This window comes from Chelonus insularis, unplaced genomic scaffold, assembly GCF_013357705.1.
Source record: "Chelonus insularis isolate UGA/USDA-ARS -01 unplaced genomic scaffold, ASM1335770v1 contig_355_pilon, whole genome shotgun sequence".
Lineage (NCBI taxonomy): Eukaryota > Metazoa > Arthropoda > Insecta > Hymenoptera > Braconidae > Chelonus > Chelonus insularis.
Genome location: NW_023276520.1, coordinates 336217 through 351567, shown reverse-complemented (window position 1 = coordinate 351567; position 15351 = coordinate 336217). Strand labels below are relative to the sequence as shown.

Genomic DNA, 15351 nt, shown 5'->3' with positions numbered 1-15351 from the left:
TAAAAAATTTGTAATTTGTGAAATTAAAAACATTTCAATAAATTTTGATAGTAGTTTACCATTGAGAATGATCTAAAAGCTGCCTCAATAATTCAATAGGTGGTTGAGCACCATGAATTTCCTTCAGAGGCATCGAAACATCATCAACAAAGACCACCCATCGTTTACCAATAGGTGGACCATATACACCTTTCCGTCTTTTGTCTAATTTACTCATAATGATGTCCTGAGTTTTACTAGTTGATGTTTGAGCAGAAAAATTAATAAGCAAAGGTTTAAAAATACTTGTGTCATTCTTCTTTAACAAAAAGTCGTTGATGTAAGCTGATTTTCCAGTTCCAGTTGATCCGACGAAAAGCACAGGTTTGCCATGTTGTACCAGTAACTGGAATAATGTTGTATACCTTACAGTATCAACTGTAGGAACTATTATTTGATTCATCGGAAGATCTCTTGGTATTGGTGGAACATTCAATAATTCATCAGACCACAGTTTCCATTTTCCTTTACCCTAAGGAGCATGGGTAATTTTATTTAGATGTAATAGAAATAGATTATTATTAGTGGTTGGTCGATGGAAATACCTCTCGGATAAATCGGTAATCGAAGACAAGTCCTTCTTTCGGCATGATATAAATATATGGCTTTGCAGGAGGCAAAACAGGTTCAGTGAGTTGAAATAGCTGTTGGAGACTTGATGGAAATTCTTTCTCTAATAAACCTCGAAATAAAATACTAAACTTTTCTCGCTGACTTGCTTCTAGAGTTCCACCCATTGCCCAAATGCATGAGAAAAAAAATGAACCCTTTGAAAATTTTAATAAAAGTTTTATTAATTAATAAAAATGTCTTATACTCTTCATAATTGAAAAAATATTGCAGATAGAATTTAATTATTGTATATTGAATTAATTCTTAATTTTTCGCGTAAGCTTATGGGAACAGTTTCCCTTAATTTAACAACATTTCTAAGTTATTTATTGTAAAATTGATGTTAGTCTACTCTGCAAAGATAAGAGCATTGATTAGCTGTAACGTTTTTTTGCGGCAGTTACCTCCAGTTGTGCTCGAAGATCTAATTTATTAGGTGTCCCACTTTCCTTTTCAGAGCTTTCAACACGGTATTCGTTAATAAAACAGTCCATTAAATACGTAATTGACCTCAGGAGATTTGAATCAGGCATCGGACAGATCGCCTACAATTTAATATAACATACAATACTGTTAACTTATTAGCTTTGAAACAATAACTCAACAATTAAATTATCAATACTCAATAAATATTATAATCACAATTTCAACTTTTTCTGATTATAAAAAAGAATAATAACCTTCAAGTTATGTCGTCTTAAAAGATGAAATAGAGGTTTACAAAATCGTAGAAAAAGAGACTCGTGTAAGAATGATTTTAAAAAATCTCCAAAGATTTCTGGTAACATATTGATCCAAGACTTCAATAAAACTTCCCATCCCAAAGCTTCAGGTTCCATGTAAATCATTCCACAACGAGACACAGTAGCTGGTGATGCTGATTCTAGGTCCATTGATTCAAAAATTAAATTAGTCGTCTCTGCTAGTTGAATTATTTCTCCACTCATAAGGCACAGTTTCTTGTTGTCATCCAATACTGTGTTCATGTTTTCAATCCATATAGCATCAATAGGACCATCAAAAATTAACCATTTTCGATTTTTGTTTGTAGATGTAGCAAAAGCTCGATAATTAATTGCCAGTACACCATCACTCCATTCATGAGATGCTGCATCAAATTCCCCGTATAATTCTCCCATTGTTATTGATTTTGGGTTTATTATTGATATTTCAACTTTGTGTTCATCTAAAACATTCTTTTTAAAAAATAATCAAAATTTTTTTATTTAAATAAATTAATTTTCAACTAATGTAAAAATATAGCAAATATTTGATACTTTTTGTTCACAAAGTTCAAGAGCTTTAGCTAGCATTTTATATGCACTAGTTTTTCCACTGAAAGGATTGCCGATAATCATAAATCCATGTCTAACAATCATCATTTCATAAATTTGATGGATTTTTTCGAGAAAAGATGGAACACATTGTATATTGGATTCAGCACATACTTCAAAAATGCATTCATTTAGTTCTTGGTAATCTGGAGTGGGAAGTACTATATCGGGAAATAGATCGGAAGTAATACTCTGAAAAAAATGATTTTAATTAACGACATGTTCAAGTATAGAATAAGAATATTCATGATTTGGTAGGCACTTACTTGAAAGAGAGGTAGATCGTGGTTTAAGAATTTAGGAAGATTCACGTCATTAATGCTACGTAGTATTAAAATATCTTCACTCTCTTCCGGGTATTTGAGTTTGAGATTTCTAGCTGATAAAAGCACTGATTTAACTGCTCTCATTCCATAATCGTAATGACTTTGGCTGGATAATTGTTCGGAGCATAATTGATAGGCCATTACTATTTTTACTGATAGAGGACGAGCATTATGGAATCCATAAGAATACAGAGTGTTTTCGGCAATCAATTTGTAATCTGGAACCTAGAAATTTGTTCAAATTAAGTAAATTAAAGTTACGTTCAACTCTACATATTCCATTCAGTAATGAACTAAAAAGTATTGCTGTCAAAAATTTTAATTCGAAGAAAAAAGTTTGATGTAATTAGTAAAATGTCGAACATGCTAATTATTAAATCTGATAAATAAAAAAAGTAGCATTCAGTTTATCAATTAATGATCTGAAATTTCATCTCTGACATTTTCACAAATCGTATCAGATACAATTGGAAGCAAATCCAGCCAACTTATATAGAATTAAATTCTCATATAGAATTATATCTGCTAACATAATCTATGCCAAGTTGAACAGAAGACACGAGAATACGATACAAATTATGCTGATAGAGTTTAAATGTGAAATGTGATTTCAATTAGATATGAGTCAGTTAAAATTAACTTTAAATTCCAACTAGCTTGGGTGAAAATAACTGTCAGTCACTAGGAGTCATCTTTAGACTAAAAAACAACTTCCATGTAATGTGTGACAATCTAACTAACTCTCAGCTCATTTTCAGCATTTATAATAAGAATATTTGACAGTTGGTTTCGAGTGGTTTACTAATGACTTAAGCATACATTTTGCCAAGATAATCAGCATTGGCAAAGTTAGGTTTAATGTTCGTTGACCACAATCAATCAATAATAATTAGACATAATAATTAATGATGATAAAATTTTCAAAACCTCATTATTTATAATTAAAAATAAAATTCAGAATTAAAATAACTAAATCATTAATAATCCAACCATCTAAATAATTTAAAATAAATAATAAAATTGGTACCATCATTGCAACTGAACGAAAAAGAGCTTTCAAGTTATCAGGTAATTCAGTTCTTCCTGCATATCCTGGATTCATTGTAATAAAAACAGCACAAGTACGATTTAGATTTATTTCAGTTCCTTCAAAAAAAAGTTCAGTCTTTCCAGATATGATTCCCTGTTGAATGGTCAAAATTTGTTGAGCCACGACCGATAATACTTCTAAATTGATTCTGTTGAATTCATCGAAGCAAGCCCATGCTCCAGAAGCAGCTAAACCCTGAAATAATTGTATTTTTCTTACTTTTTAAATCAATATTTCAAATGAAATAAATACTCTAGTCATTTAGAGTTTAATAAAAGTTAAACTATTGCAATCATTTTAGAACAATGAAAAAGACAAATAAAATACTTTCTTTAAAAAACTTCCCCAGAGCAATATAATCCAAACCATCAGAACAGTTGAAGACAATACATTGCTTAGCTATCGCTTTTGCCAAGTCTTTAGTTGTTTCTGTCTTCCCCGTACCCGCCGGACCTTCTGGTGCTCCACCAAGATGTAGTGCAAGTGCTCCAAATAAAGTTCTGTAGCATCTGTCAGTCAGGGGAGTGATGACAAGTCTAGGTGAATTACCTAAGTATTCGTAGCCATAATCTAGTGAAGAGTTTATCATCATGATTACTAGATCTTCATCCTAGAGAAAGAAAGAATATGATTTCCCAAAAATTCTAATCAAATGGAATTTATTTAACATTAACAATCATTTTTATTAATGATTCTCTACTTGCATACCATCCAATAATAACGCAGTTGGCATAACCACTTGAAGTCTGTAGCTTTTTCTACTTCTTTCTCCCATAAGTCTACTAAAACATCTCTGCTATGTACATCTAGAGTTATCAGTGCCTCTGGAATTGGATAATTAAACAAATATTTAATGAAGCATAGCAGTTTTTTACTGATCTTATTATAATGACGAATATTCTAACATACAAAAATGTGAATTTTATTATTTTATGATTCATGTTTTTTCATTATGAGAATGATAATTATTCTAGAGGGAAATCATGTCATATACATTTATTACATCTATGTACACTTCACTTTTATGGAGTGTTACGTAAACCACAACTTATTTTATTTTTATTATTACAGTTCTTCATTTGATATCTTCTTACCAAGGTTAATACGTTTTTCCTTGGATAATTTTCCTCGGACAAGTTCCACAATATGATTTAACTCTTCATTGCAAACTCCAATATAAGCTTCAAGAGCTTTGAGACCTTGGGGAAAAGCAGATGTTACATTTGCAGCCCAATAAAGTTGTCCGATACAGAGTATTGTTTGTCCTGGCCATAGAAGTACCCATTCTCTACGTTCTTTTATCAGATATGATTCTTTGGTCTTTATTATCTGTATAAATAAACGATCAATAAAAGATTACTTGGAGCTATGTTTTATTACTGTATCGAATAATCAGATAATAGGAGTGGATAAACGAAAAAATTTAAATTCAAATAGGGTAAAGCTTTAAAATACTCCTCACTGTTTGGTATTCTTTTGTAATCGTTTTTACTGGGACGTAAAATATAGGTAACTTTATCATGAAAGGTCTTTATTTAGAATTTTTTTAAAATCCCTTACTTGGGCACGGACACTTTTTTTCATTTCACTTTCTAATTCAACCAGCCACTTTTCCACTTGTCCTCTAGCACTAGCTGTGTCAATTTTATTCTCCAACATTATTACTTCTCCCTCAGATGATTCCATAGCAATAGCTTCCATTTCCTCTGTAAACTGCAATTTTGCTATACCATCAAAACATTTTTTCAAGTGCGGTTGGACTCTGTAAAACAAACAGTTATTAACGATTTATTTTTATCTCCTGACCTGTATTTGATTATTGACATTTAAATCTTACCTTGTTGGATCTTTAGTTTCAGATAAAATTTCCAACAATTCATCGTTTGACAAGAAAAAGAACCGTGGAAAAAATAATCTTTTCTTCTCCAAATAATCATTCAAACCCTTTTGAATTAAATCCAACAATCCAGTACACTTTTTTAAACGATCCAACATTTTATCTATCTCGATAACAGAAATAACCTTTGGATCCTGCACCACTGAGTTCATTATATCTCTCCAGATCTACAAACCAGAGAAAAATAATATTTACTCTTCTATTTCATTCAAAATGAAGTTAAAAAAAATCTAGAAAATAAAACCTTATCAACTGCACTAAATCTTCGACCTTCTTCTGGCATTTGCTGTTGAATATCTGGCGAGGAAAATATAGGTTCTAAGTACATCCATGTAGCTTGAACTTTCAGCCAATAATCCATGATATCTTGGAGTAAATACAATTTCGCTTCCCATTCGCTATAAAATGTTTAATGTTCAAAAATGATTATTTAATCTAAAAGTATAAAATATTATTCATCTTCTTACAGAGTTTCTTTCTCAAATGGCTTAATATAAAGTGAATTTTTCATGGTTTGAGCTTTAGTAAGATGATCGTCTAACAGCAACTGGATTTCGTCAATACTTGCTATGACATAAGTCCCAGTATCTCTATATGGATTTACTGTAAATTCGACATTTGTCCAATCTGCATGCATTTTCAATAAAGCCTTTTCAAGATTACTTTCTTTTGTTGCTGCTTCAGATATTCCTTCAAACTTTGGAACATATTCGTCCAATCCAAAATCAATGATCTGGAAAAAAATTCTATGATTACTACATATCATCCAAGATTCAAATATTATGAATAATAAAAGTCAAAGTTATTTTGTCTGACCTAATAATTGCAATTATCTTTTATTGATGAAACGTAGTTAAATTAATTTTTAAAAATATCTCACTTTATTACTTGCTTTAATTAAGTACTTGAACTTTATAATTACATACCTTAGCTAACGTCATTTTATCATCAACTTTTATTGGGAATCCAACAATCTCAGATACTTGAGTCCAATGTCTCTCTTTCATCCCTGGATTCCCTAATGTCCCAATGAGAGGCATATGTTCTCTAAATTCTTCAATCTGCATTCTAATATTCTCTGCAAGTTTTCTTACCGTAGGTTCTTGAAATGACTTTTCAAGTTTTAAAATAGTTCTGTAATGTGTTCCTGAGTCATCTTCAATAGAATCTGGATCATGACTGCCAATCATTGAACTCATCCATGTTTCATGTTGTGTTAAAAACTCACAAGCAACGTCATAGAATTTCTTATAAGGTGACAAACTATCAGCAATCTTTAGCAGTAGAATAATCAATGTTGAACAAACTTTCGATTAGATTTTTTTATTTCTTTTATTACATACCTTTAACACTTTACCTTTTTTCGAAGTGGATATTGTGACATTGGCCAACCAAACATCTGTTCCTCTTCATTGAATTCATTGATAGTCTTCATGGCTCCTATCAATCGATTCTCGAGATTACTCGCCTTTTTTTTATACCGGAATATCTCATCAACGTTTCCCCAGTATTGCATTTCATCACAATATTTTTCCCAGATCTTTAAATCGTTCTGGAATTTTTCTATTCTGGCTTTTAATTTTTTCTGATATTCACGAGCTTTAGCTTCTACTATTTTACGATGTTCCTCAAAAATTTCTGGCATACGATGGTACCTAAAAAATTTCAATAATTTTATTGAATAAAATTTATCGAGAAATTTAATATTATTATGAAAATATTGATTTGTACCAGGCATAAAAAACTTTTAGAAATAAACTACTTACCACTGAAAAGCAAAGTTATTAGTTTTGAGTTCAACAGGGGTTAAAAGAGTATAATCAGAAAGAAATTGTACATATTTCAAAAGTTCTCTCAGTCGATTTTCCAAGTCTATACTGATTTCAGTTTCAGCTTTAACAACAAAAGCCTTCAAATCCATCAGATCTTTTGTATTTGCTGGCTCGCCTAAAGCTCTTTCAGCTATACTTTCATAGTCTTCTCCAATTCTAGAGGAAAATAATGACACCACTTTTGTTATTCTTCAAAAAAAAATCACATTGTGTTATTTCCAATTGATTATACTTACGTTCTAGATTTAACTTGGTAATCTTCTATCATTTTATTAATTAGATTATTACGCAACTTTAGAGCAGATTTAGTCATATACTCCATTAATTCATCACGATGAACATCAAAGAATCCACCAAAAAAAACTCGATCAAATTCAATAGGGATATTTTTTGTAATTTTATCATATTTTTCTATCAGTTTAGCATATTCTGAAAAATCGTGTTCGACGTTTGCACTCAAAAAATTAGTGATAAATTCCTCATCACTGCCATTGATAAGAGTGATATATTTATCAAAGTCCTGGATTTGAAGTTCTGGTCCAACTTGATGTTCATGTATTAATTCAACTATTTCATTTTTGAAGGATTCTAAAGTTTTATTATCAATGTTTGGCTGCATATTTAAAAGAAAATTCCAACTACATTGTAAATCACTAGCTAAAAAATATCTAAGTAGATTAAACACGAGTTTTACCATCAAAGACTTCATGGATGTTGAATGACTTTGGCAGAGCTTTCTCTCAATCCTTGGGTATCCACAACCAGCTTTGTATAAGGATATTAAGAGCATAAGCAATGTATCTGTAACGAGCTTGAAGGATGGATCAAATCCTACTGTCTTATTTCTAACTAAAACACTGATGTTTAAACTGCATGGCGTATACTACAGTAGATAATGAATGAATGAATTAAAATATTTTTGTTTATAATTTCATTTTTAGAAGGAAAAAAATATATGTACTTACTACTAATTGGTCACGTGATCCCCTAGACTGTACGAAAATTATTCTTTTTACTAATATTTAATGTTAATCAACATTGATAGGGAATTCAGATAAAGTAAATTAGTTTGAAAAATGTTGACTCTTAAAAATCAATATTTAAACTTACTGAAATCTTAGAAAGGAAATCAAGAAAGTCTTTGATTGATTCCAGGCAAAGATTGCGAAGTTGATTCTCCATCACTACAGCCAGACAGTTATAAAACTTGGACATTTTACAGTCATTAAAGTCAATAAATACATTCCCTTTCTTCTGGCCCTTGAATATTACAATGATTTTACTTAAAAAATACTGATCATTTTTTTAAATTCATCTTTACTTCTTCAAATAATTATTTACCATTGAAAAAAAATTGATCAACTTGGGCAACCAGTTTTTACATAGTGTGGTAATTGTTTTTTTGATCATGTTCGAAACTATTGATTCAAACTCTGATAAGTCAAATGATTTATTATAATTTCTTTCTAATTCTTGGATATTAATAAATCTTAATGAGCTATATAATAATAGTTAAAAATAATTTTATTAATAGTCCAGGAACTATGTTGCTGAAATTACTGTAATACTTGTTGGATAATTTTTATAATAGTTTGAAACTTGCCTAAATTCTTGATGCCACAAATCAATAGCTTTTTTTATACAAGGATGATATAAAAGAAGATTTTTCTGGATCATTATTCGAACTCGCTTAAATTTAGCACTATGTTGGGGAGGTAAATTCTTGACTTCACAACTTTCTTTGGTCGTTGAAATCTATTGCAGCAATACCATTAAATTGAAAACACTTTTTTAGCTTACATAAAATCATTCGAAACCTTTTCTCAATTTCATTTACCTTCTTTTTTTCCATTTCGAATTCATCTTTATTAGGATCTTCAAGGATAAAATCGACAATCGATTTCTTCAAACTCATAGTATAAAACTCTTTAGTGTCTTCCAAGACATTAGTTAGCACATTTCTGAATCGTTTTTTCAACCTCTTAGGTATTAAAATCAGGATTTTATTGAGCAATTCAGAGTCCATAGAAGCTACATGAACATTATCAATCCCATGCATAATGTAGTAATAATATTTCGATAAGTATTCTTCAGTAGGGTCTGTGGTGGTATCAGTTCCCAAAGCCATTGGTTCAATATCAGCTTCTAGTTCTTCCTCTTTTATCATTTGTATTAAATTTTGTCGAAACTCTTCACGTCTCTTACGGAGTGTCGTGTAACAATGCATTTTAAAAATTCGCTCTTTTTGCTGTCGAAGTTTTAAAAATGAATCTTTTTGTGATCTAAAGTGATACATTTATTAAAACTTATTGAAAAGCATAAATTGAAATTTTATCTAGTGTCTACCTTCTTGGATCCTTGAATGAACAATCTACTGTGGTATCCAACAAAAAGGTGGATCCTTCCAAGCTATCATCACTGTCTATACCATCTTCACATTCATCACCATCATTATCATCATCGTTCAAAGTCTTCCGGATTTTTCTCTTCCGTACATCTGGCTTCTCATCATTTTCTTTCACCCTTTTCCTTGTAGCTGATTGTTTTTTATAATCGATCATCAATTTACCATATCTTTGGAAGCTGGGAAAATCCATATTTTTAATTTATCTTCAACACTTTCTATTCTAGTTTCATCTTTCTTAATAGAAATGTTGATTTACGTAAACAAACTTAGAACCAATTAATATCTGTTAAGTACGAAGTAACAATGAAGCAATAACTCAGTGAATATGTGAGGTTTCATTGACTCTTAGTCATAACTTCGTTACCATAGAATTGTTAAATTGGTTGCTAGGATGTTGGGTTCACATGCAATGAAATCTATTTCAAAGTTTGTACTGAATCTGGTGGAAACAATTATACAGGTTGGCAATTACGACAAAATAATAAATATTTACTGGTTACACCATAAATAAAATAACAAAATATTTATTGTTTATTTTTATTTATTTTTTATTTTCATTTATATTACACAATACAATTTTTTATTTTCTCTTTCTAGCAGTAAAACATCAATTCTATACATCACAATAAATTTTATGTGTTTCTAGAAGTTTAGAACTTATAGATATATATTTTACAGAGAAGATGATTACAATAAATTTCAATGATTTATTAATATTTTATTTGCTTGCATATGTGTATTATTAATTTTATCTATTTCACAAAATTTTCTGATTGTCATGTTTACATATGTGAAATTGCCATCTTTTGATCCCTTTATATTGATATATATATATATTTATGATAAACATTGTTATTATACGATATAATTTATTGATTTTATTTTTTATTCATTCCATGATATAAATTTATTCATTTAGGACGGTAAAACAATAGTTTTTTCTTTAGATAATTTTTAAAGATTATAAGGTCGTATACAAAACTAGCCTAACCGAAAAAATAAAAAATACAGTATTCTTACATCTATAAATATTATTTCGTACACTCTGTTTATTTTTGAGCTTTTTTAGGTGGTAAAATATCATAATCCAGAGATAAATATATAACGAAAGTGCTCGGAGCGACACTAAGTTTACTCAAACAATTTTATTAATTGAATATAAAATTGAATTTGTACCTGTCGGTTATACTCAAGTGGTTTTTTATTGTAAATCATAACCACTCCTTGACAGATTTATTTTAACACTTGAGGCGAATTAATTAAAACCTTTGTATTGCTAGCAGATTTTTTTTAAATAATAAACTGTTTATTTAATTGACGATCAGATAAAAAATTAATTTAATTAAATAGTCATACTTTCAAGGTACCTTAAAGTTAATAAATATCTCTCTCAATGATTAATTGCCATTATTTGTTTTTACACTAAATACAACAATAAATATTATTTTATACTCTTTAAACTTTTTATATCCACAACTTATATAAATAATATTGCTAAAGTTCTTTCTGATTCTTTCCAATTTTTTCCAACTTTGATTCAAACTTTACTTTATATTTTACTTAATTACTTTTACTCAGGTATTAGTTTTTGTGTACAAATAATATTATTTGCAAGCAATTATTAATTAACGTAAAATTTTTTATAAAATTACTTTAATTATTTCTTGTTTATTAATAATAAACTCAGTACTTTGATGTTTAGAGGTAAAAAAAAAAGAAATAAATCACTGGTGATTAAGTTGAAGTAATTAAAAATAATTAGTAAATTATGACGTAAAAATCACGAAGGTCCACGAATTCACTTGATGGATTATTTGACGTGGTTCAGAAAGTAGTTAAGGTCTCGAGAAGCGAAAACGGTACGGTGTCCAGGCGAACAACTCTATAGAAACAATAAATTCTAATATATTGGCACCGATTGTAACTATTTATACATCTTTAATATTTATTAATATTCTCTTTAAAACAACTACTTCTCTGAACATGCACAATAACGACTAATGTTTGTAAATATTTTCCTTCCAATATCTATTGCTATTTATACATTTATTGTTACTATTTTACTGATGCAACTATATCACACACTCATACATTTAAGCATAATTTTATGAAGTCTAATTTTAATTTATTATATCAAGCTTGTAAATGGATATTCTATTCTATTACCACTCTCGATGACTTTTATTTGAGTGTTTATTTCATTAAATTGAAGGAATTTTATTAATTAATATTTAATCACTGTTGTGAACTCATGAACTAATGATAGAAAAAACATGCAGTGATCTTTTTTTAATGACTTGTTTGGAATTTTAGGGTTTATGCTTGTGGCCTCTGCAGTGTCAGCTGTGGTTTATTATGTGGATGGAAGTAATGACATTTACAGCTGTGTAAATGCTTGGAAATAAATTCTCAACTGAAGGTACAGTTCATTCATTACAAAATAATAATAAACTACGTTTATTGTTCTTTTAATTAATCTTCTTTAACAAATTGGTTTCAGGTTCAGGAAGAACTATTTTCACAGGATTTGTTCTTGGTGTAGTAATGCACAAACATGTAGTTTGTAAGTGCTTGTGATAAAGTTGGAAACAAATTTTTTACACCAAGAAAGGTATCTTATTTTTTATTGTTATTAATGATTTCATTATAGGATGAATTAAAATTTTTAATCAATTTATTTTTTAAAAACTTTGCTATAAAAAAGATCAAATGAAACTCAATAATTAAAAATTTTGTGAGTTAGGAAGCTTGTATTGTAAACTTTATTTCGTCTTTTAAAGTATTGTACGCCAATTTATTGTCGAGTTATGGAGGTATAAACCTATAAAGACAATGTTCAATTTGACCTATTCTTGGAAAGCTTGGTAGTAAATTTTTCAAAAAATCTACGACTTCTAGTCAAGTTATGAAAAAAAAAAATTTTTTAATTTTAAGCTTTTTATTTCATTCTATTTTAAAATAACTTTATAAACTTTATAGAACATGATGTATATTGAAAAATAGTGAAATATTCCAAAGTGAACTCTACTTTTGTAATATCTTTTTCAATATAAAGTATTTCAACTAAACTCATAAAGAAAATCCTACATGAAATAACGATACAGTAGCCTTTGAAACTTTTTAAATGAAAATCTTTTTAAAAAATAGTAGACTAATAAAATCACTCTGTTTTAGATACACATGCAATCAGAATTATTGACAAGAGACTATGAAGATGAAATTATTTAAAAAATTCCTTTCTTTGTGCAAAGTATCCAGAACAATAAAAAGAGGGAGCAAACTCTGTCAATACTAAAATACAAAGCACAGAACAGAGGTACATATAACACTTTAACAAATCGATGAGATGTCAATGAAGTCTGGATAAGAGTGGTTGATTGGTTGATTGATATACGATGATACAATGCAAGATTACAAGCAAATTTGAAGATTGACAGCAGTCTTGTGTTGGTAGTTGCATGTATATTGCTGACGAGTTGTGATAGCACGCGGATAATTTGCCATTTGTGTTTATTTAGTTAAATCAGTCTCTACGATTTTACCATTATTTGTGAAGCATGGGCAGACTGCATTTAGGATCCGATTGCAAAAGCCACGGGCACGGTTGTTCCATCCAGCGATGATATTGCCGCCTTTTAATCTACTGCCTGCATAACATGCATTTTAGCACTTTGTTATTTTACTGTTAGCAATACTACTCTAGCTTCTATACGTTAATTTCTCAAATACTCATTTATTAACCCGACTGTTAATGAATAAATAAAATACACCTACTCTTCTAAGGGTTGTGATGATAGGGAAGAAAAGGCTTCTTATAAGACAAGGATTAATTGAACATAAAATATTTAAAGTACTACAATAATTGTATGAAGGGATAAAAGTTTTCCTTATAAAAAATTGGAAATAAATAAATAAATGTTTTACTATTTTTTCATAACCTTCCATTGTATTCAGATGAAATATTCCGATAAAAATTTTATAACTCCATGGTTATGACAGTATTACTCTTTGTATTCATTCAAAATATTTGTAAGCGAGGAAAACATTCCAACATCGAAATGAAAAATCAATTTCTAGAAAATTCATGAAAATATATTTCAGCCAATATTTCATTTAAAAAATCATATTTTTATAGCAAAAATGAATCTGCAATAAAAATAGTTAAAAGGAATATGGTATTTTAAGATGTAGACATGAACTAATAGTAAAATATTAATTTTTTGATAAACTAATTTCGTTAGCCATAAACTACTTACTAAACTTACTAAAAGATGAGAATGACATTTATAATAAAAAAAAAAGTACTGAATTTCTTTCATACCGTTAGAAAGACTTGATATTTTACCTTCGTTTACTCCGTCATTCTGTAACAGAAAGGCATGATAGAATCATAAATATTAATAAGCTTTTTGAAATCTGTGGTAATGAAGGCTAACTTGATAATCTAGCACATATTGTAGAATTTATAATTTAAGTTACTTATATATTGAAATAATCTAAATTAAATATTAAAATAATCCTTTTTTAATTGAGAAACAAATCGATTTTTGACTTTAATCCCTGAATTAATCTTTCAAAAAAAAAAACTAGTGAATATTTTTATATAAAAATGTACTAACTACATTTTGTAATTTCCTTTTAGAGGCTTCCGAGGCAGCAGTTTCGATCACGTCAGTGATGAATTTTGTTGTTTCCCGCATAAGCTCTTCATCCTCTTTGAAAGCTTCTTTTCGTTCCTCAAGGTTTCCTGTCATCAATTTTGTTTCATGTTCATCCAGCACTGGCGATTGAAACGTCAAAGACATTGTTCGAATACCAACTATTTATCACTCAGGTATATAATATAAATATTTTCAACAGTCTTTTCTTGATGGAATATTTTTTAATATGAATTATCTCCACATTTTTCACAGTTAGTTATTTTAACTGAAAATAAAAGAAAATAATATACAATTATAAAATCTATTTAGAAATATTTAATTTTATATAAAAGTATTTTTAAATTCATAAAACGCCAAGGAGACAACGAGTTTTGTCGAGTTGTGAATAAATGCTAATGAAATTCTCTACAAACTATGCAATCTTTGTGTACAGAAGATAATTAAGAAACAAAACAGCAGAAGAAAAATTGAGATAAAGAATAATATTGAATATATAACATTATTACATGAATTATAATACTTGAATAAATAAAAAAATCTTAAAAAAATAGTGAAAATGAAATTAAAAAAATTAAAAACACCCATTTAAATTATTAGCACAAACGTCCTAAGATATCTGGCAAATATCAATTGTGAGGAAGAGATAACTCAGCTACAGGTGGCACATGTTTGATATAGAGAAAAAATATACACAAAAGTATAAGAATGTTATAAATAGAAAAGTTGAAAGTGAGAAAAAAGAGAGAGGACTAATAGAAAAAAGTGTGTGTTTGTTGCATCATATTACGGATTTACGGTTTAGTTGAGTTTTCCTTCCTTTTTTCTTTCACAGTTAGTCTTCCTGATCATTGAAGTGATTTATTTAACACAGGAAGAATCAACGTGAACAATAAAAATATATCAGATAATACCTTACGTACTGCAAAAGTTAATGAAAATGACGTAGTAAGTAAATGGTAAAAAAGTAATTATAATAAAATATATATTATCGGAATGATAAAAAATACAACACGTTTCTGTGTGTTTCAGTTGGTGTCGACGAACGCCCGGCGACCCGGATACCTCGTAATGATCGGCTGCTTCGTGCCTGGCTTTCTCTACTGAATATGTCACCCCCTCTCGCAAAATATTTTCGAGCATGCGCCTCCACAAT

At 29.2% G+C, this 15351-nt stretch overlaps 2 protein-coding genes and 1 long non-coding RNA gene across 9 annotated transcripts in view; 1 reads left to right on the top strand and 2 right to left on the bottom strand.

Moving 5' to 3' along the window:
• LOC118066763 (dynein heavy chain 7, axonemal-like) overlaps positions 1–7467 on the bottom strand; it is a 16332-nt gene extending 8865 nt beyond the window's left edge. The window contains 18 exon segments of the mRNA XM_035083073.1: positions 60–511; positions 585–806; positions 1056–1196; positions 1332–1847; positions 1929–2177; positions 2252–2536; positions 3339–3596; positions 3718–4011; positions 4110–4225; positions 4496–4730; positions 4962–5163; positions 5239–5465; positions 5543–5696; positions 5766–6031; positions 6225–6572; positions 6656–6953; positions 7065–7286; positions 7367–7467. Coding sequence (XP_034938964.1) covers positions 60–511; positions 585–806; positions 1056–1196; positions 1332–1847; positions 1929–2177; positions 2252–2536; positions 3339–3596; positions 3718–4011; positions 4110–4225; positions 4496–4730; positions 4962–5163; positions 5239–5465; positions 5543–5696; positions 5766–6031; positions 6225–6572; positions 6656–6953; positions 7065–7286; positions 7367–7452 — 4571 coding nt within the window. The 5' untranslated portion in view covers positions 7453–7467.
• The window catches only part of LOC118066777 (uncharacterized), a 25423-nt gene extending 10072 nt beyond the window's left edge, over positions 1–15351 (top strand). The window contains exons 4-9 of the long non-coding RNA XR_004690294.1: positions 11851–11956; positions 12038–12148; positions 12712–12853; positions 14180–14371; positions 15031–15143; positions 15228–15351. This is a non-coding gene — a long non-coding RNA (uncharacterized lncRNA). The remainder of the gene's footprint in view (positions 1–11850; positions 11957–12037; positions 12149–12711; positions 12854–14179; positions 14372–15030; positions 15144–15227) is intronic.
• LOC118066775 (uncharacterized) lies at positions 10265–15351 on the bottom strand. 7 transcript variants are annotated; one of them, XM_035083091.1, is made up of 5 exons: positions 14780–15351; positions 14157–14463; positions 13883–13901; positions 13080–13184; positions 10265–11419 (listed from the first exon to the last, which is right to left on the bottom strand). In XM_035083091.1, the coding sequence occupies exons 2-5, from the start codon at positions 14340–14342 to the stop codon at positions 11373–11375; spliced, it is 357 nt and encodes a 118-aa protein (XP_034938982.1). In that variant the 5' UTR covers positions 14343–14463; positions 14780–15351; the 3' UTR covers positions 10265–11372. The 7 variants fall into 7 exon arrangements, with proteins under 7 accessions (XP_034938982.1, XP_034938989.1, XP_034938983.1 ...); XM_035083098.1 differs by having other exon boundaries at positions 14160–14463; XM_035083092.1 differs by having other exon boundaries at positions 14986–15351.

What these genes read in the sequence shown, in the direction of transcription:
- LOC118066775 (XM_035083091.1), bottom strand. Translation starts at nt 14,342, where the DNA reads ATGTCTTTGACGTTTCAATCGCCAGTGCTGGATGAACATGAAACAAAA. An exon ending in CCCATGCTTCACAAATAATG is followed by an intron (nt 11,420 to 13,079) that starts GTAAAATCGTAG and finishes TTGTTTCTATAG; the next exon opens with AGTTGTTCGCCTGGACACCG.